The 21,135-nt window shown below is 39.3% G+C and overlaps 3 protein-coding genes across 7 annotated transcripts; 2 read left to right on the top strand and 1 right to left on the bottom strand.

Moving 5' to 3' along the window:
* Window positions 1–4,057: 4,057 nt before the first annotated feature.
* Window positions 4,058–7,406, bottom strand: LOC114195900 (protein TAPETUM DETERMINANT 1-like). Of its 5 annotated transcripts, XM_028086339.1 has the most exons (5): window positions 7,259–7,406; window positions 6,604–6,655; window positions 6,367–6,495; window positions 6,166–6,276; window positions 4,058–5,382 (listed from the first exon to the last, which is right to left on the bottom strand). In XM_028086339.1, the coding sequence occupies exons 3-5, from the start codon at window positions 6,449–6,451 to the stop codon at window positions 5,039–5,041; spliced, it is 540 nt and encodes a 179-aa protein (XP_027942140.1). In that variant the 5' UTR covers window positions 6,452–6,495; window positions 6,604–6,655; window positions 7,259–7,406; the 3' UTR covers window positions 4,058–5,038. The 5 variants fall into 5 exon arrangements, with proteins under 5 accessions (XP_027942140.1, XP_027942137.1, XP_027942138.1 ...); XM_028086336.1 differs by having other exon boundaries at window positions 6,367–7,101; XM_028086337.1 differs by having other exon boundaries at window positions 6,367–6,655.
* A 9,621-nt stretch (window positions 7,407–17,027) lies between these two features.
* On the top strand, window positions 17,028–18,020 carry LOC114163513. Its single transcript, XM_028047818.1, has 2 exons — window positions 17,028–17,273; window positions 17,337–18,020. The coding sequence occupies exons 1-2, from the start codon at window positions 17,028–17,030 to the stop codon at window positions 18,018–18,020; spliced, it is 930 nt and encodes a 309-aa protein (XP_027903619.1).
* Window positions 18,021–18,146: 126 nt separating this feature from the next.
* Window positions 18,147–19,913, top strand: LOC114163512. The gene is made up of 4 exons (XM_028047817.1): window positions 18,147–18,425; window positions 18,891–19,024; window positions 19,139–19,277; window positions 19,440–19,913. Exons 1-4 carry the CDS (start codon window positions 18,147–18,149, stop codon window positions 19,911–19,913), a joined length of 1,026 nt encoding a protein of 341 aa, XP_027903618.1.
* Window positions 19,914–21,135: the final 1,222 nt, after the last annotated feature.

Below are 21,135 nucleotides of genomic sequence, written 5' to 3'. Positions count from 1 at the left end.
CAATTTATGCTGTTCTGTTGGTGTAATGTTGTCAAACTGAACTGGTATGTTTTGGGGAGTGTGATGGGTCTCTGGTGCAGTGCTTGTATGTGTGAAACAGTGCCAGAGCCTGCAATTCTCGCTCAGGCGAGCTAGGCGAGCCTAGGAGAGATATGCAGGGACTCGTATCCTCTCCTGCTAGAGGTTATCGCTCAAGCGAATGATTTTGGGTTTGGGCGAGAGGTCATCTCGCCTAGGCGAGTGAGTCTCGCCTAAGCGAGAACTCGAGAGGGTTGGTGAGTTGGTTTGGCATCCCGCTCAGGCGGGAATTCCATTTCTTTTGAGCGAAAGAGTGTCTCGCTCAGGCGAGAGTCTCTCGCCTAAGCGAGAATTCGGAGAATGTTTGCACATTGGTTTAACTCTCAGCCCAAGCGAGAGATGTGATTCTTGGGCGAAAGGTAGTCTCGCCCAGGTGAGCAAGGCTCGCCCAAGCGAGAATGTGAGTTTTGTTTTATGCTCGGTGCTCGCTCAGGCGAGGTAATCTAGTCTAAGCGAGATCAATTGGAGTGCTTAGGCGAGAACTTGAAGTTTAGGCAAAGGATGGATGAATGGTGTGTTTAAAGGCAATCAATGTTGCAGTATTGGATTGATGAATGTCTGAATGGTGATGCGTGGTCTATATGGCTTCTAAGATATCTCAATGGTGGGCTTGCTGATGTTCCATGGGTTGTGGCCCAGGATAGGGGTTAAGCACGTGGCATTCTATGGGTTGTGGCCCGGAATGAATTTCTTTGAGTTGTGGCTCGGGATAGCGGATGAACACGAGGAACCTTTGAGTTATGGCTCGGGTTGGCGAGTGTGCCGGTGTGAGTGTGCTGGTTGTGGCCAGTACGGATGGGTCCGGATCGATTGCCCTCCCACTGATGAGTTTGGTAGTTCTGGGACGTTACGGACTATGTTCGTATTTGGGAACTTCACCTGGCGTTACGGTGTGTGATCCGTAGCATGGTTTCCGCACGTGCTCTATCGGTTGTGGCCGATAGGTGTGGCAGCAAGGTGCCTTGAGATACTTAATAGAAGAGGTAGAACACGACTAGCATGGTTGTGGCCATGTGGAAGAGTTGGAATGAGTCTCCTTGATGTACATTGATATACATGGTTGTGGCCATGTGGAAGGAAGGTAACGAGTCTTCCGCGGGGTGCATCGATATACATGGTTGTGGCCATGTGATAGAAAAGGAGGAGGTTCTTTGGAAATGAAATAATATCATGTATAGTTGTGGCCATGCGAGATAAGAGAAGAGTGTGTTATTGATGTATCTATTGTTTATACATATACATATGTGTATTTTGAGTACGTTTATGCTTCATCTTTTAGCTCACCCTATCTGCTTGTGTTTGACAATGATCGTGTACGCGGTACACGTGAGCAGATGATGTTGCAGGTGGAGCTAGTGAGGCCTAGATGCAGAGAGGGGATAGCTTGGGAGTTTTATCTTTATATATATTTTCTGTTATTGGAATTAAGTTGTAAACTCTTTTGAGACATTTTTGGATTATTCCACTTTTGTAATTATGGATTTAGTTTTATCTTTTGCATTTATAAAAGTTTAATTTCCCGTGTTTTTGGGAAATGAGGTATTATTAAATGCAGTGTAGTTAATTACTTTTTTTTTAATTCTTAATATCCTGACGGGATGTTACACTTAGGCCCAAGACTAACCTAGTCATCTTTGGCTTAACTCGAGACAAGTCAGCTAGGTCTAGGTCAAGCTAATTCAGTCGTGCTAGGTCGAAACAAATTGGCCCAAACCTAGGTAGATTTGACTTGGTCCGGATCAATATTGAACCAATTTAATTTGGACCTCATTCAAGTTGAGTTAGCCTAAGCTAGATTGAGTTGAGTCTAGCTGTTCTAGGTTGAGTTAAGTTTATGTGAGATCAAGATAGAATAGACTAGGTTGATCAAAGTTAAGTTAGAATGATGTCAAGGTGTATTGGGTTGATCCCACATTAGGTCAATTAGGTCAATCTCACGTCAAATATAATGTAATTGACAAAGTAGATTTAAATCTAATGTAATTGACAAAGTAGATTTAATATAGATTTAATCCAATTTAAACTAGATCGACAAATCAAAATTAATCTAGTTAAAATGGATATGGATTTCTATTTTATAAAATCTAGATTGGATCTAGATTAAATTTTGAAAGATTTAATCAATGATCACCCCTAGGATCAAATAATGTAGAGTAATTGAGCTTGTATTTGGATCTTGAATAGATTAAGATTATGGTAGCATAACTAAGATTTTAATTTGACTCAGTCAACCTAGAGAAAACGTAAGCTAGTTCTAGCCAGGGAAGAGCCCCATGCACGAAACATTTTGAACACATTCAAATGTAAAAAACATGAATGAACAAGTAATACTTTGTCCACTCCATACACCTAATCTTTACCTTGTGTTTGGATGGAACATTTCAACAATGCTTAGAAAATGAAATGCTTTGCATTTGAATTGTTTGAAATCAAATTCCATTCATTTTTTAAATAATTTGTTTGGATAAGGAAATTAAAATACCTTACATTTCAATTTCTTGTTTGGAAAAAAAATTGAATTTATTGTGAGATAAAATTTAATTTTAACAATATTTATTTTAGGCTTAATTATGTTTTGAGTTCATGATAAATTTGGAAACCCGACGATCAAGAAGGATCCGACGACACGGAAAGGTCCGACAACCCGGACGCGCCCGACGACCTAGAAGAGTCGACGACCTAGAAGGGCCGACGACCTAGATGGGTCTGACGACTCGGACGGGCCTTCCAAACCGTTGGGTTCGTCGGGCTCGTCGGGTTTGTCTAGATAGTTTGACCCGTCCGAGTCGTCGGGTCCATCTATGTCATTGGGACCGTCCATGTCGTTGGGTCCGTCTGGATCGTCGGGCTTGACGATTTGGAAGGGTCCATCCAGGTTGTCGGGCCCGTCCAGGTTGTTGGACCCATCCAGGTTGTCGTGCTTGTTTGGGTCGTCGGGCCCAAAGGTTTGGAAGGGCCCGTTCAGGTTGTCGGGCAGTCTGTGTCGTAGGGCCCGTATGGATCGTCAGGCTCATCTGGGTCGTCGGGCCCATCTGGATTGTCGGGCCCGTTTGGGTCGTCGGACCCGTCTGAATTGTCGGGCCCGTTAGATCATTGATCTTGTCCAGATAGTCTGCCCCCATCTGAGTCGTCGGGCCATTCTGGGTCGTCGGACCCGTTTTGGTCGTAAGGCTCGTTCGGGTCGTCGGGTCCGTCCGGGTCGACAGGTCCGTCCGGGTTGACGGGCCCGTCTAGGTCGACGGACAGGCCCGTCTAGATCATCGAGCCCATTCAGGTCGTCGGGCCCGTCTGGATCGTTGAGCCCATTCAGGTCGTTGGACCTGTTTGGGTCGTCGGACCCGTCTGGGTCGTCGAACCTATCTGGATTGTTGAGCCCATTCGGGTCGTCGAACCCGTCTGAATTGTCGGGTCCGTTTGTGTCATCGGACCTACCAAAGAGTCTAGAATGTGAGGTTGAGTGAGAAGAATTTCAAATTCCACCTATTTTGAGGGTATTTGAATTTCTACTAATTTAACCAATTTAAATTCCTCAAAAAAATGCTTGTATTTTGAAATGCTTTTTAATTTTTGTATCCAAACAAAGCATTTCATTACAAAGCAATCTAAATTCTTCAAAAAAATGAATTACTTCATTAAAATACTCTATCCAAACACACTCTTAGGAAATTCATGAATTTCCCTCCTTTCTCTTGTCTCCATAGCCGGCCAAATAGGACTCTCCACCATTAATAAAAAGTCTATTTTAAATAAGTACAGGTATCATGAACAACTATATATCAACTTGTTAGTAGGTCTCTTTAGAACAACCCCACAACCAAATCTCCTCCGATACAAGAACTAGAAGAATCTCTATCAACTAGTTGTTAACCAATTCCTGGACATTTCATCACCCCTAATAAAGATTTTGTTAATATCCACCAAGAAGAATAAAACAAGCACACATAAAAGAAAATTTAGGTATCAATGACTTTAGGTACTCTTTAACATTTAACATTTCAGTACTCTTTATAATTCTCAATGACTTTAGGTATCAAAAAATTTACTATACATGAAACATAACTCAATACTCCACACGAAAGTAGGTTATACTCTACCAAAAACCCCTTTAGAAACTCCACTCTTTCTTTCAAGAAAAACATGTTATACACTATAATTGAAGAGCCCTGTTCCATAACTACTTACTATATACGTGAGACTAATTTCTCTGTAACATGGCAATTACATAGTTATATTCCCTTGTCGATGCAGGAGTTTTAACTGCACACTCACCAATTTTATTTATTTATGTATTTATAAATAAAAAAAATGTAGAGGCATAATTGAAGTGTAAATAAGAAGGTACGATGCGACTTATTGAGCATTATGTTTGGCGTCATCAGGATGAAATGAATGTCCCCGGTTAGGAAGAGGAACCAAATTTGGGTGGTTGACATAATGACGAATCACGGACATCCTGAGGAGAGGTCACAATCACACATTATACATCCGTCCCTCGTAATCCAATTCCACAACCCCCGGCATAGCACAGATTGAAGTAAAAAGAAGGGGGACCAGTCCTTCTGCTTCCTTCTTTCCACTCCCCCCTCCAAAACATTATGTCTACAGTTGAAAAAGATCTGCTTTGCTTCAATATTGCAATATATGCAATGACTTTTAGCCACTGCTATGACCTGATTCTTGTACAGTTCCATTAATGAATGCACACAAACGGGAAAACGACTTAAAGTATATCATCACCTCATCATGCAACAATGCCCAAAACCACAAAAACAAAGCTAAAAGACCCTCGCTACTAGCCTATTTTCCTTTCTATCAAAAAATTCGTAAGCATCACATTGGAAAGACCCATCACGTGCACAAGGTGTTGTCCGCAGATACGTATCTAAAATCTGTATATACAGGTGAAAAGAATGAAGTTGTGGGGCAAGACAGAGGATTGTTGTTATGATCATGATGATGATCAGACACAGATGACAGAGGAAACGGAAAGAGGGTAGAGGAAGGTGTTGGCATATTGGAATGAAATGGTGGCACCGTTGATCAAGGGTCTGCCATCATTGACGAGGCAATCGTTGTAACGGAGGCGCTTAAAGACCTTGGGGTTGATGAGGCGTGCAGAGCTGAACCAGCCGCACCTCAGGTGAATGCCAGAGATGTCGCATCCACTCACGCACATGTTCATGATCTCCACCGTGTACGTGGGAATGCCACTTGGGAGTGGGGCCGTGGGGCCCTGGTTTATCACTATATCAGACTTGCTGCATTTCTCACCCCATATTCGGTCCGGTTCCATCTTTCCATTCCCTGCACCAAAACCCGAATCTTTTCTTTTCAGAACCAAATCAAATTCCCTCTATCAAATTAATCAAACAGTTGCAAATATTATTTTTATTATTTGCCAAACAAAATGACAGTCTTCTGTGTTACATGGTACTCCAGAGATTTACATCAAGACCACCAAATGACATCTGCGCAGGAAGCCACTCCGCGACAAAATACTGTTATTATTCTGGTTTATAAAAATATGATCATTCCAAACCAATACCCAAAAGCTAAAAAGCAACTTTCAAGTTCAACTCGGGCGAAAAGCCAATTATTCGAAAGGCTAGAGCTATAGCTAGCCCGGAATTATTTCAACCCTAGTGGAATTTAAAAAAGAAAAAGGTCAAAGAAAAATTCCAAACTTTTTTACTTGTTTAAATTAAAGGGAAATACAATGATAAAAAAAATATGTTAAAAACCATTAATCCTTGTCTTTTCTACATTTCCTCTTCAACCAAATAAAAAAACACATTAGGCATTGATAAAAGAAAATCCTCTGGTGCTCAAAATAGAAGTGCAGCTGTAATTAAATGGGTGAATTCTGTAGTTATATGGGCTTTTGATGATTAGATCACACAATCTTTTAGCAGCCATTTCGTTTTCAGCGAAAACATACAAAGAAATAACGCCTAGGCATGTATCTAAAGAAAACAAGACAAAAAGGCAACATCAAAAGAAGAAGACAAACTCGTTCTTCTCCCATGAAAAGAAACATCTAAACCAGTCATAACATGATTTAAAAAAAAAGAAAAAGAAAACACTTACCGCCAGTAAGAAGTTTGCGATGCGAGCTATGGAGCTTCTTGTTCCCTTCCTCTACACGACGCGATGATAAGGAGACAATGGTTCCCGAAAGAGTCGTCCCACCAGCCAAACCTACAAACGCGATTAAAAACGGCAGTTTAAGAAACTATGAACAAGAATAATCCACATAACAATATTGAGATTGGGAGTGAAAACACGCACCTGTTGAAACGGCAAGGGGTGTGAGGGAGAACAAGGAGACGGTTAGCAAAACGACGACGATTCGTTGAACCGAATGCTGTTCCATGAAACAACGAGCACGGCGAGGCGTTCGGAAGTTGGAAGTGAATTCTGAGTAGTCACGGCATGGAAGAGGAAAAGAGAATAAGCTTCTTTTTTTTTACAGAGAAATCACAGATCTGCAGAAGAGAAGAGCAGAAAGGGAAGGGTCATATGTACACATCACATCATGTGAAGAAAGGAGTCAACGAAGCAGGAATAGCCGTCGATTCTGGAAAAGACGAGAGAGAGAGAGAGAGAGAAAGTCAGTGTCACGGGACTACTACTAGAACTACGAAGAGAGTGTGAAACCTAAAAAGAGAAAAACAAGCATTGGGTGTTTCCTTTTCTTATTATCTTGAATTGGATGAAATAATCCAGCTAGCTAGTATGAGAAGGATAAAGTAGCTAGCTGCAACACACGCACACGGTTAGTTGGTTTAGAAATGGCGATGAGATTGGGGCAAAAGGACATTGATTGGTCCATGCAATTCTGTTCTTCTCTGGTATCTGTGTCGGTTACGTTTTAAGGGAAAGAAGAGTGATAAACAGAGAGAGAGAGAGGAACCGTGGTGCGTGGTGGAGAGGAGAAGGCGGAGAGGTGGAAAAAGGGAAAGAGGTGGGGTGGGGGTAGGGTTTGAAGCGACCAAGGTGGCAGAGAGGATCAGAAGTGACAAACTGCGACGCGTAAAGAAGAATCGTCAAAAAAAGGTGAAGCGCATTAATGAGATAACACTGTCATCCCATTAGGTCTTTCCCTATATATGCCAGACTCACACCTCACACCTCACACCTCACACACCACCCAAACAAGAGAGAGAGGGAGAGTACTTACTACACATACTGTTACAGTGCTGCTACTGGGTAGGTTTTGGTCGCTTTTCTTTTTTGTTGGTGTTGCAAATGGAAGCGTCGATGCGGGGACGGTGGGGATTTCCTTTTTCTCTGTCGGGGGGTTTTGCTTATTATTCACACCCGCACCAAGGCGTGGTTATGTATACGCTCTACATCTCACTGTGTCTCTTTTTATATTAAAATAAACAATAGGGTCCTTTTACAATCATTTTGTGATTTGTTTCCATTTGGTTTGAATTTAATCAACCATGGTTAGGGGATAGAGTCATCGCACGTGGGGCTGTTAACCCTGCCCATGGGATATGATTAACATGCTTCTTATTCTCCTCCTTAATCATTCCTTCACCTCATTTCATCCATCTCATCTCAGGTGTTTCTTCCATCCCATCCACCAACTATACCATGTAGAAAATCCTGTATTTTCACCCTTTCACCTTAAGTAAAATATTAAGCTTGAATAAAAAATAATAATTTACATCTTTGGATTGATGTGTAGTAGTGATGGGTGTTTATGAAGAGCAGAATACATTTTAAGGTACAGCGAGACAAATCTCGCTGCCGTGGAACGTCCATTCATTCTGTTTTGGGAATCACGTCACCTTGCTAAGTTATATTCCTTCTTGTTGAGGAAAAACAATGATGTATATGTGTTCCTATTCTATTTCTAATTCATTTGCTATATGGTTCTCTTTTGGAAAATGTAGAATTGAAGGTGAAAAAGAAATATGTATTTGTGAAGAGTTACTTTATGGTGAGAGAAAAGAAAGAAGTAGAATATTGGTGGAAATTTGAGAGGAGAGTGGTCCAACCAGAAATGAGGTTGATTATCCGAATTCTAGTCAATCCAAGAGTCCTGTTTTTTTACGTACGCAAGCGGACACATTCTGTTTGTGTGCACGTACATGCATAAATGGTATACGGGGTGGGGATCGTGATCGCAAGGACTGGACCACATTCTCACTAATTCCTTCCCAACATTATATTTTCTTAATGTACTTTTTATTACTTCAATTATAGATCCTAGTGTGCCAAATTCTTTATGAAGGTAGGGACGTCTATGTCCATGACTCTACCAGTACATAACTTTTAAACAACTTATAACCTATGTAACCATGATTATATGTATCTTGAATTAATGCATTATCTTGCATTAATACAATATAATACAAGGAGGATATGTATTCACTTTTAGATTGCTGATTCATTCATTTTGTTTTGTCTTTATTTAATGTAATTCACAATTACATTACACCGTCCTTTTTTGTTCTTGAGCTTCATTTGGTATTCTATAAGCATAATAAAATGGCAATAGAGTCACTTCAATCTTTTTTTTCACAAAATGTCAATTGATACAGGAAGATGGGTATTACCTTCTAGATCGAGAAGTTTGATGTGAAGAACACTTTCAACCCATGAAATATAAATATGGGGGCTTTACACAAGGTGGCATGTTTCTAAATTGTTCCAAACTATTGTGAAACTTGCAAGAATTAATGAAGCAGTGCTCGAAAAATAACAAAGATAATGTGAAAGCAAAACTTAGATCAATTTTTATATAAACAACAGTAGGTTATGAAAAAAACTATTAAACAACAAACAATAATAATGAGATCAATCGCACAAAAAAGAAGGGAGGGAAATCTTCAATATGGAAAAGCTTATAGGATTTATTCAGCAGGGTCCAACAAATTAGTTATCGACCTGACAAAATGATAAACGGTGCAATAATGGTACACAATAAAACAATTTATTCATATGTTATATGTTGATTCAATGTTGGTGAGAATTAGTGTGAATTAGTGCAAGTAATTGGCATTCCATCAAACAAAAGGTTTTCTTAAATTGAAGAATTTGAGACCATTGATTTGTGGAAATATTTTCTTGATGTTTTTAGACAAGAACCTTAGTTAAATTTCTGAACAATTTTTTTGGAAGAAGAGGAGATAAGGATGATGTAATACTAAAAGGGATAGAAATATATTTTTATTTTTTTGTTTTTGTTTTGAGCTTAATAGGAATAAGCTAAGTTATCTCTAGTTTTTAGTCGTGGTCTTAGTTTCTATGTTTTGTTTGGATATAGGATTATGAAAGGGAAGTATTTGACTAATCCCTTCACACCACACTCAATGGAGAACTTACATACTCTTTTTGATAATATGGTTCATAATATAAATGAATTTGGAGAATTATTTCGTAAGGTGGGCATATCATAAGTTGTTTTTCTATTCCTTCATTTAGCTTTTCCTTATTGGTGATTGAAGGCTTGTCATCATCTTTTATCCCTTTTGTCACTTTTTAGCTTATAATTGGTGGTACTTTTATGTAATTCTAAGTTCGTGGTATAAAATGTTTTTTTTTAAGGTTTCTTATCTTGTGGTTTAAGTCACAAGTAGTGATTCTCCATACAAGTTTATCTCCTTACTTGAATAACACAAGGTTCTTTCCAATTCGTAGCATTCTTATTCTTATATTGTGAGTTAGGTCCAAGTGGAAAATACTATCTTGTTTATCTCCTGGATTTTGAGTGGGGCAAGGTATTATATCATTCCTACTATTTTTTTATAGTCTTTAATTTTCGTAGCTTTTGCAACATAATTATTCATGATTTTCTTTTAAGGTATATTCTAAAGGAAAATCTTGAGGTAGTCAATTTGCAATTAAGCTAAACTTCTTACAGAGCTAAATACATCTTACAAAGACTCTAATTCCAAGCACTCTAAGCACTAATTTCAGGAATACTCATCATCTTTCTGTCTAGTTTCTTACTTGGATTATGGCTTAGGTGACTAATTACCTTGATTATCCTTTGGTTAATCCATTTGCTTAATCATACTTTAATTACGATCTTAAACTTATCAACTTAGTCAACGCTTTCAAGCTACCAAGTACATCTTAACACTAGTGACCAAATGTTCTCAGGACACGAGTGACTGATATGTCTTTAAAAATACATTGAACAAATTTTATCATTAAAAAGATAATTAACTTTTAATTATATGCACAATGCTCCAATTTAAAACACTATCTTATATTATAAGATACTATATTCATTTTTAACTTTACAGTATTAGTGTTATTAACTTCATTGATTTTTGTGCACAACATAAGTATATGTTATAGAAAAAGTTATCTAGTAAAAACTATTCATATTATATATTTTTATTTTTTAATTTATTTTTAAAACAATTGAGAAAAAAATCACCTAGGTAAATTTAAATGTATTATTGTTAAGGAACCTTATTAAAGATGATAAGTGAGGTGAACTTCGTGTCATTTTTTTATTTGGTAAGTTATCATTGTTGCCGGAAAGAAAGTATCATTACATTTTACAATTATTATCACTTGATTACATTACATTATGGCGCAATGTTCATCTGCGTTCTTTCTTTATGTATTGAACTTACAATAGGATGAAAACAAAATGGTGCCTTCAATCATCACGGTCACGGCTATTAATCTCAATACCATAAATTGCATATATAACTTCGATCTCCCACTCGATATTTGATTCAAATTAATTTGGTTTGATTTTCAATTTGGATCAATTCATTTCATTTTGAATTTTAACTCAGATCAAATCAATTCAACTTCCGGTCTATTTTTGATTGACCCTTCGTATAAGTTAACTTAAGTGAATCTTCACCTTGGATTAATTTAACTGAAACTTTAATTTAAACTGATTCGACTTGATCTATGTAAGTTAAGTGAAATGAAATTTTAATTTTTTTATACTTTTGAAGGTATTTGAAATTCTTTTATTTATTCGTTTGAAATATTTTATAATTTTTTAAAATTTAATGTTTATCTAACTACTTTATCTAAACAAGTAAATTTAATATAAAATTTTTAAAACTTTAAAATAAATTAATTGCCTTTCTAAATTACATTGTCCAAACACATGATTGGACTTAACCAATTCAATTCAAACATGTTAGAAAAGCACCATCACAAGTTAGAATGACAAGTAAAATTATTCACAGGAACATAACGCAAATTATGCCATGTTGAGAATTACTTGTATATTCATTCTGCTATAATTAACAATTTCTATATTTGATGCTTCAAATGTGTGGACACTTGGATGGAATAATATGTAAGATTTTTATTCAGTCAAGTCAAGGCACCTTTGCATTTTGTTTTTTTATTCATGTATTGTTCTGTTTGCTGTCTAAGAACCTTACATATATGTACACGACTCTTTTTACCTGTCGTTCTTTTTTCTCTCTACTATCAATGGCTCCAGTTGTGTGTGGTGTCTAAAGCCATCTTTTTTTATTGCATACCAACGATATAAAGAGATTTAAGAATTAGGTCATGAAAAAATGTATGAAAAGTTTTCATTTATATTAATGGCTCTTGCTTAGAGTTTGGGTTGAGAGAGGGCTCCACCCGTCCAAAATTGAAAGCTAACAGACATGAAAATGACGTGCACAATGCATTGTTTCCAATTGGAGTGACATAGTGAACCTCACACAGGATGAATATGCTTTCTCAAAACAATTGATTACATTTTCAAACTAATAATGCTTCTTAATTAACCTAACCATGGTATGTTGATCTTTATTAATAATTGCATTGAGAATAATGGCTCTTATAATATCTCTTTCCCAAAAAAACAAATGATGATATATAATGTGAAATTTAAAATTTTCAATTTTCAATAAAAGAAGTCATTAGAATGAAAATTTATTTTTTAAATTCTGGAAAATTAAGTTAAAATAAATATTATAGAAATATGGGTATTTTGTATTGAATTAAAAAATTATAAAAATGTCGTAAACATAATGTAGTATAATAAAATTTATATAAACGAAAATAAGATCCTTTAGAATAAATATGGAGTAACGCTAAACCTACTAATTAATTTAATCTATGAATTTGGATATCATAAAGTTTAGACTTTAAAAATATTTGCATTGACAAGTTATATAACTTATATTATACATCATACTTTCCATACTTGGTGACTAGATTTCTACAAAGATTTTAAAATGAGTGTTATAAAAGGTGATCTTCAAACAATAATTCTTGATATATGATATTTTTTCCCTTTAAGGTATGAAATGAGATTATCTTTTTTCTTTTCCGGTATAGAGATGACAAATAAACTCGCTCCCGTGAGTATTGTCGGAATCCGTTCCCGTTTTGACGAAAAATCTCTGACTTTTTCAATTGGTATGGGGATATGTATGGGAATGTACATATCCTCACCATAATACTCGTCCCCGCCGTATTATTAAGATATTCACAATTAATTAAGTAATCATATTATATATATATATATATATATTATACTTATTTTTTATTTCTTCTAATTAGTTGGTTTGTCATGAAACTCATTTGCATCTCCAATATATTTTTCATCTTATCATAACCTTTATGTAATTATATTAAAATGATGTATGTCAATTAAAATTTTTTATGCCTCACATTTGAATATTTTTATTATTTTTTAATATTTTTATTTATTATATATTTTCCTTTCACATTAGAATGTTTGATATTCTCAATTTAAGGTAATATAAAAAAATTATTTACTTATTATTGATTTTTGTTTAATTTGAAGAACTATTTTGTTTTGTTAAAATATTTTTTGTTATTTTTCAACCATTGAGTATGTATGTTGATATTTGAAAAGTTTTCTTAGATCTTTAAGGTATTTTTCATCTTATTATACCCTTAATTATACATTTGATTTTCTTTGTGCGATTTCTTTTGATAGTCTCATTATTTCTAAGGCACGCATTTGTTAACTTTTTAATATTTTTATTTAGTGTTTATTTTCATCACATAGAATAATATTTCGATATATTCTATCTAATTATTTTTTATTTTCTAACTCATTATTCATCATATTGTAATTTTTTCACTTTACTTATATAAATAAATTTTATTTACTACAATATAAAAAATTAATGTAATTGCCATGAATATTTTTTTTTCACTATCCAACATATATTGAACTTCAAAAGATACAAAATCTATGTCAAAATTTTATTATTATGTTTATTATTTGTTTTTTTGTGTCATTTTGATCAAGTGATGTATTATAACGTTTATTAGTGTATAAAAAAGAAATTCATTAGAATTTAAAAAAGAAAAATTATGTTTTGACAAAGTTTTATTAACAAACTTTTGACAAAATACACATGGCAATACTTTAATGGATGAAATAGAGGTTTGATATGACTTGGAAAGAGAACAAAAATGTTTGATGTGTGTTAAAAAGCAAACTTTGTTAAAAAAAGTTTGTCAAAGATCATAGACCTTTAAAAAATTGAAGTAAACAAAAATTTAAAATATATTTTAATTTGAATATTTGTTTTCCTTTTATATTTTTTTAAAATATTTTTTAATTTTATCAACTAAGTTTCATTAATGTTTGTAGTTTGCAAATTTAATAAATGTTCTGGTTCTCATGAAATTTTATTTGGTATTCTAATCTAAAATGTAAACAATTATAATTTATTTCAAAGTATTTTCTATGGAAGAAATAATCATCCTCCTAATATTGAATATTTGATAACATTATATTTCTTTTACCGTAATTTTTTTTTCTTTTATAAAAATTAATATTGAAGTAGTTAGAAAACGGGTACGGGTATAGGTACGAGATTATACCCGTTACCCGGTGAAAATGAGGATGAAACAAAAGTTTGATATCTGTTGGGTTTGGATATGAGGATGGGGATAAATTTTTTTTACGGAAATAAATATGGGATAATGAAACCCGTCCCTGCCCCGCCCCGTTGTCATCCCTAGATATTCTAAAAATCTTAAAATTGTACACCCTGATATCCCGATAAGGATCTATATGTGAGATTCACAACATGATTACCATGTATCCTTAATATATAGGTTCTTCCGTAAAAATTAAATAATGAGTATTATAAAAAATGTTTTTTTTTGAATAAAAAAGTTTACTAAAAAAAATAACAGAGAATGGTACAAGGAAATACCAAATCTATATATAGGAAAAATCACATAATTTCTACCAACCGAAAAAGTTTACTAAATATTTATGTTTATTAATACAAAAATATTTCAGAACCTCAGTGTAAGGCTCGTTTTCCATTCTGCTCCTTTTTCTTAGGGCTGCCTTAACCATTGGGCCTTAGGGCTGGCCCAGAAAGGGAAAACAGACTTAGTCCGCCCCAAACCCTAACCTAAACTCACTTTTCGTAAAATAGAGATCCCACTTCCTAGAGCTGCTGCCGTTGCCGTTTTCTGCTAGGGTTCCAACGTTCAGAGTCACGCTTAGCTTGGTCTTTGTTCTGCTCACGTAAGTACCTTTAATCCTTACCGCCTCTGTCTTGTATAACTTTCACAGTAACAGTGGGAACCATGTAATAACTCGTTTTATCCACTGTTCCAGTTACGAGTCGGGTTCTAAAGCTGCTGTGCTCCTTAGTTCTATGCCGAAAGTCCTGTACGAACCCATTTCCAAGTAGGGAAGCTCTAGCTCACATGCATATTTCGTTTCTGTTATGTTATGAACTGTCGTTTTGAAGTTATTGGGGCTGGTATGATGTGGTGATGAGCTGTGAATGTGTTAATATATGTGGGATGGGCTGGCATGGATCACTGTTGCAGGAAAATAGTGGCGAGACCTGCTAATCTCACCCAAGCGAGCCAGTCTCGCCTAGGTGAGACAAACAGGGACTCGCCCAAACCCTTTTACGCGAGAGGTCGCCCAGGCGACTCGATCTTCTTTTTGAGCGAGCGAGCATCTCGCTCAGGCGAGAGGGGTCTCGCCTAAGCGAGATCCCGCATTGCTTTCTTGGTGTTTTGAGCCTTCGCCTAGGCGAAGGGGACTCGTCTGAGTGAGAATGTCTCGCATGAGCGAGACCCTTCAGCCTGAGCGAGGGGTTGGGCGAGACAGTGTTGTGTTTTGGTTGTGTGTTTACTCTCGGATGATTGGAATTGTTTGGGTATGATTGCTATGATGAGATACATGTACATATGTATGGATATATGCTTAATGGAGTGCTATGTATGCGTGACGTGATTCATAAATGGTGAATGATGGGTATTGTGGGAACTTGGCATGTGAAATGAATGAGTGGATTGGAACTAAAGTAACATGGTATTGATATGAGATGAGGCCCTAGACTAATGGGGTGGTGGTGACTAGTGACATGGATTCAAAATGTCATACGTATGAGGAATTAATCCAAGGGGCTGGTATGAAACTGTAAATATGATTTAATGTTCTCGTATTGCTGATTTATGAATGTTGGTCCGTGTCAGTGTGTAATTCCTTGGGGTCTCTAGGTGAGACTTTCGGGGTTGCGCTTCAGTGGTCGGGACGTAATTCCATGGCCCCTGTTAGTGAGTGCCCATGGTGGTGCCCCATCTGTATAACTAGGTAAGGATTCAAGGTAAGGACTGCATCTTGACACTCTAAGGGGCCAGTTAGTCTCACTCAGAGCGGATTAACTCCTGTGGTGAAAGTAGCAAGAGCCTTGAAATTCATTAAGGGCTAACCTTGTGGTGAGGGAAAATTGATTCATTGAAACACTTGTAACACATAGCTCGGGGGTGAGCAACTCGGGGGTGAGTAGAGGCATCCACCACAAGTGCAAGCGTCCGCTGAATCTGACCAAGTTATATGTATCCGGATGAGTCGAGTCGTGTCGTAGTGTATTGATTGAAAGTCATAAGATGTTTGGTTGATTGAATGTATGGTATTGTGCATTTATATCTGATTTGATGGATGAAATCTCTTGTACTCTAGCTTACCTTACTTTTATTGTGGTGTGTTCTGCTGTGTGGTACTCTCTCTTGCGATGATCATCAACTTGTTGATGTGAGCAGATGCGAGGAATACCCGCGGGCAACAAGGAGATGATGGTTCCGCGGCATAATCTGCATGGGCTAGTTTTAGTTTCTTTAGTGGGCTTCTCTTTAGGGCTAAGGCCCATGTACCTGTTTGTTCTTTGATTAACATGCATTCCCTTGTAAACTTGTTAACTAGCTTTCTTTTGGGCATCGTGGTGTGCCTAGGTTTTTAAGGAGTTGGGTTTTGAACTCCAGGACTGCGCTTTACGTTATCTTTTATGACACTTCCTTTAATTTCGTATATTAAATTAAATGGGGTGTTACATTTATGGTATCAGAGCGGTCATTTCTTAAGTCTGGGGACTTGGATGTCCATTTAGTTTTCTCTGGTCTTCTCAGTGTTCTTAGTTAAATTCTTGCCTTATTCGAGCCTAACCAAGTGATTTTCTGTGTGCCAGTGAACTATGGCACCTCCTCGTCGGACTTCCCAATCATCCCAGGGGGATGCACCTGATATCGCCAAAGCAATAGAGGAGATGGTAGCAGCTATGGCGCAGCAAAGTGTTACGATGATGTAGCAGCATGAGGCATCCATGCAGCGACAGACGGCGTCGCTTGAGCAGCAGCAGGCGATGATGCAGCAGATGGAGGTTGCGAGGGTAGCTGCTGAGGATGCTCATCGACAGCATATGGAGGCCCTTCGCCAGCTGAAGGAGAACAGGGCGGCTGCCTCTGTGTTTGGCCCAAAGCCACGACCGTTAGTCAAAGAGTGGAGTCTGGAAGACTTCCTAAAACACCATCCCGTGAAGTTCAACGGGAAGACTAGCCCAGATGCAGCCAGTCAGTGGCTGAAGGACTTAGAGAGGATCTTCGATGCGAAGATGTGCCCGGCAGATAAGCGGATGGCGTTTGCAGTTTATATGCTGACCGGAGAGGTTGAACATTGGTAGATTAGCATGAAGTCCATCATGGAGGAGCGAGGAGAGCCTGTGACTTGGGAGGCCTTCAGGGGGAGATTCCTCTCCGAGTACATTCCAGATAGTGTCAAATATGCTAAGGAGATGGAGTTCCTCCAGCTCACTAAGGGGGGGAAGTCTGTGACGGAATATGCTGAGAGGTTCAAACACCTCAGCCGCTTCTATACACTGTCGCTTGATGAGGAGTGGAGATGTCGAAAATTTGAGAACGACCTTAGGGGAGATATTCGCTTGATGGTGGCACCCTTGTCCATCAAGGATTTTGCTGCTCTGGTAGAGAAGGCAAAAGTAATGGAGAAGATGAAGAATGAGGTAGAGGGCCAGCGATCTCAGCAGCCTCAGAGGATTGGTGGACCATCTGGGTCCAAGCCCAGACATGACGAGTGGAGGAGACCATACGACAAACCTCATCATCAGCCTCAGGGGTCTAGGGGTCCTCCTCCCCAGCAGAGTCGAGTTCAGTGCTATATATGTGGAGGTCCTCATCTGAGGAGCGCTTGCCCACGCATGGAGGGCTACTGCAGATGCAACAATTGTGGCAAGGAGGGCCACTTTGGGAAGGATTGTCCCACCCTTGCTAGGGCAGTAGCACGCCCTCCAGTTCAGGCTTCTCACCAGCACCAGCGGAGAGATAGAGGCAACAGGCCTCAGGCGACGGGCAGGGTATATGCCATGACCAGAGCAGAGGCTACAGGCTTAGGTAACATTGTTATGGGTCGATGTATGATAGCGGGTGAATCTTTGTGTGTACTGTTTGATTCTGGAGCGACACACTCATTTGTGTCATTTGCTTATGTGGAGCGTTTGGGTTTGACGGTGCGCGAGCTGCAGTGTGAACTTGCAGTATCTACCCCGACATCGGGTTTGGTCAGGACGTCGTCCTTGTGTGCTAGGCTTCCACTGGAGGTAGAGGGACGTAGGTACAGGGTGAACTTGATCTGTCTGCCTCTACAAGAGTTAGAGGTGATCTTAGGAATGGATTGACTCTCTGCCAATTGCGTTCTAATAGATTGTCGAGAGAAAAAACTGCTTTTTCTCGACGCATAGGAGCCTGAGTTGGTGTCTTCTCAGGGTGTTATGAAGGAACTACATGACGGCGCGTAATGTTACATGATCTTCACACATCTGGAGGTGGAGAGAGGAGAGGCGACGTTAGTGATACCAATTGTGCAGGATTTTGGAGATGTATTCCCGGAGGAGGTTCCAGGATTGCCTCCCAGTAGAGAAGTGGAGTTCTCTATTGATCTAGTACCAGGGACAAGCTTGGTGTCGATGGCCCCATATCGCATGGCTCCGGCAGAGTTGGTCGAACTTAAGAAGCAAATAGAGGAACTGATGGCGCAGGTTATCCGACCCAACATTTCGCCTTGGGGAGCGTCGGTGCTATTGGTAAAGAAGAAGGATGGGAGTTCGCATCTGTGTGTAGATTACAGGCAACTGAACAAGATGACTATCAAGAACAAGTATCCGCTCCCGAGAATAGATGACTTGATGGATCAGTTGCATGGGTCATCAGTGTTCTCGAAGATAGATCTGTGATCGGGTTATCATCAGATCTTGGTAAAGGCTGATGATGTACAGAAGACGACATTCAGATCCAGGTATGGCCACTACGAGTATGTGGTTATGCCTTTTGGTGTGACCAACGCCCCAACGATGTTCATGGACTACATGAACAGGATCTTCCGGCCTTTCCTAGATAAGTTTGTCGTAATCTTCATAGACAACATCCTTATCTATTCCAGGACTCAGGAACAGCATGCAGAACACCTGAGGTTGGTGCTTGGTGTTTTGAGAAAGAAGCAGCTGTATGCCAAGTTGTCCAAGTGTGAGTTCTGGATGGGTGAGGTTCAGTTTTTGGGGCATATGATATCTGCCCAGGGGATTGCTGTGGACCCAACAAAGGTTGAAGCGGTGGTAAAGTGGGAAAGCCCTAAGTCAGCCACAGAGATCAAGAGCTTTGTGGGATTAGCGGGCTACTATAGGAGGTTCATAGAGGGATTCTCCAAGATAGTGGCGCCTCTAACTTTGCTTACTCGGAAGGACCAACCTTTCACTTGGACGGACAAGTGTGAGGAGAGCTTTTGGGAACTGAAGAGAAGATTGACTAGCGCTCCGATACTTGTGATCCCGGATGTCGGGAAGCCATTCGAGGTCTACTACGACGCCTCCCACCTCGGACTTGGATGTGTTTTGATGCAGGAGAAGAAGGCTGTGGCGTATGCTTCGAGACAACTTAAGGTGCATGAGCGTAACTATCCCACTCATGACCTAGAGTTGGCGGCTATAGTTTTTGCCTTGAAGATCTGGAGGCACTATCTTTATGGTGCCCAGTTCTGAGTGTTCAGCGATCATAAGAGCCTCAAGTATTTGTTTGACCAGAAGGAGCTGAACATGAAGCAGAGAAGATGGATGGAATTCTTGAAGGATTATGACTTCGAACTCCTATACCACCCAAGAAAGGCGAATGTAGTGGCAGATGCCTTGAGTAGGAAAACAGTGCATACTGCGCACCTTATGATTAAGGAGGTGGAACTACTAGAGAAGTTCAGAGACATGAGGCTACATGTGGAGTTGGGGTCTGAGTCCATTAGGTGTAGTACCCTTACTATATCTGGTGACTTTTTGGATTCAGTCAGAGAGAGGCAGTTGTTAGATGCCAGTTTAAACAAAGTCAGAGAACAATTTGGGTCAGATGAGGCCAATGACTTTGCTTTGGGTGGTGATGGCATACTGAGGTTCCAAGGTAGAGTGTGCGTACCGGACGATGTTGAGATAAAACGGTTGATCCTTGAGGAGGGGCATAAGAGTCGTCTTGGTTTGCATTCGGGCATGACTAAGATGTATCAGGATCTTAAGGAAACTTTTTGGTGGTAGGGAATGAAGAAGGATGTTGCACAATTTGTATCCGCTTGCCTAACCTGTCAGAAGGCAGAGGTGGAACATCAGAGACCCGGTGGGATTCTACAGTCGCTGGAAGTACCAGTGTGGAAATGGGACAACATCTCAATGGACTTTGTAACCCATTTGACACGAACTTTTGGAGGGCATGACACCATCTGGGTAATAGTGGATCGATTGACCAAGAGTGCTCACTTCTTGGCGATGAACTTGAGAATGTCAATGGCCAAGTTGGCCCAAGTGTACATTAAAGAGATAGTGAGGCTTCATGGGGTGCCTTCGAGCATAGTTTCTGATAGAGACCCATGATTCACGTCTCTGTTTTGGCAGACGCTACAGGGTGCGATGGGTAGCAAGCTCACCATGAGTTCAGCTTATCACCCTCATACCGATGGCCAGTCTGAGAGGACGATCCAGTCATTAGAGGATTTGTTGAGGACATGCATATTGGATCACTTGGGGGCTTGGGATGAGGTGTTGCCTTTGATTGAGTTTACCTACAACAACAACTTTCATGCGAGCATCGACATGGCACCATACGAGGCTCTTTATGGCAGGAGGTGTAGGACTCCTCTCTGTTGGTATCAGGATGGAGAGGCAGTATTGGTCGGATCCGAATTGTTAGAGCAGACCACTGAGAAAGTGAGGATGGTGAGGAACAGAATGCAGGCTTCCCAGAGTAGACAGAAGGCCTATGCAGACCGTAAGAGGAGACCCTTGGAGTTCGCAGCCGGCGATCATGTGTTCTTGAGGGTGACCCGAACCACTGGTGTGGGAAGGGCTCTCCACTCAAGGAAACTTTCTCCTAAATTCCTTGGCCCGTATCAGATCACGAGGAGGATTGGGCCGGTGGCTTATGAGATAGCTCTACCCCTGCAGTTGGCGAACCTTCATCTGGTGTTTCATGTATCACAACTGAGGAAATATATTTTCAACCTGTCTCATGTACTAGAGGCTGAAGATATACAGATTAGGGAGGACCTAACAGTGGAAGTACCACTCATCGCCCTTGAGGATAACAAGGTTGAAGAACGCCAAGGAAAGGCTGTCACTCTTGTTAAAGTCATCTGGGATCGTAGGACAGGTGACTCGACTTGGGAGTTAGAGGAGGACATGAGAAAATCACATCCACACCTATTTACCCGGTGAGTCTTTATTTTCGAGGTCGAAAATTTTTCTTGTTGGGGAGAATGTAAGG

Source organism: Vigna unguiculata, chromosome 9 (assembly GCF_004118075.2).
Source record: "Vigna unguiculata cultivar IT97K-499-35 chromosome 9, ASM411807v1, whole genome shotgun sequence".
NCBI lineage: Eukaryota > Viridiplantae > Streptophyta > Magnoliopsida > Fabales > Fabaceae > Vigna > Vigna unguiculata.
The sequence above is the reverse complement of the archived record's forward strand: the minus strand, read 5'-3'. Positions and strand labels throughout refer to the sequence as shown.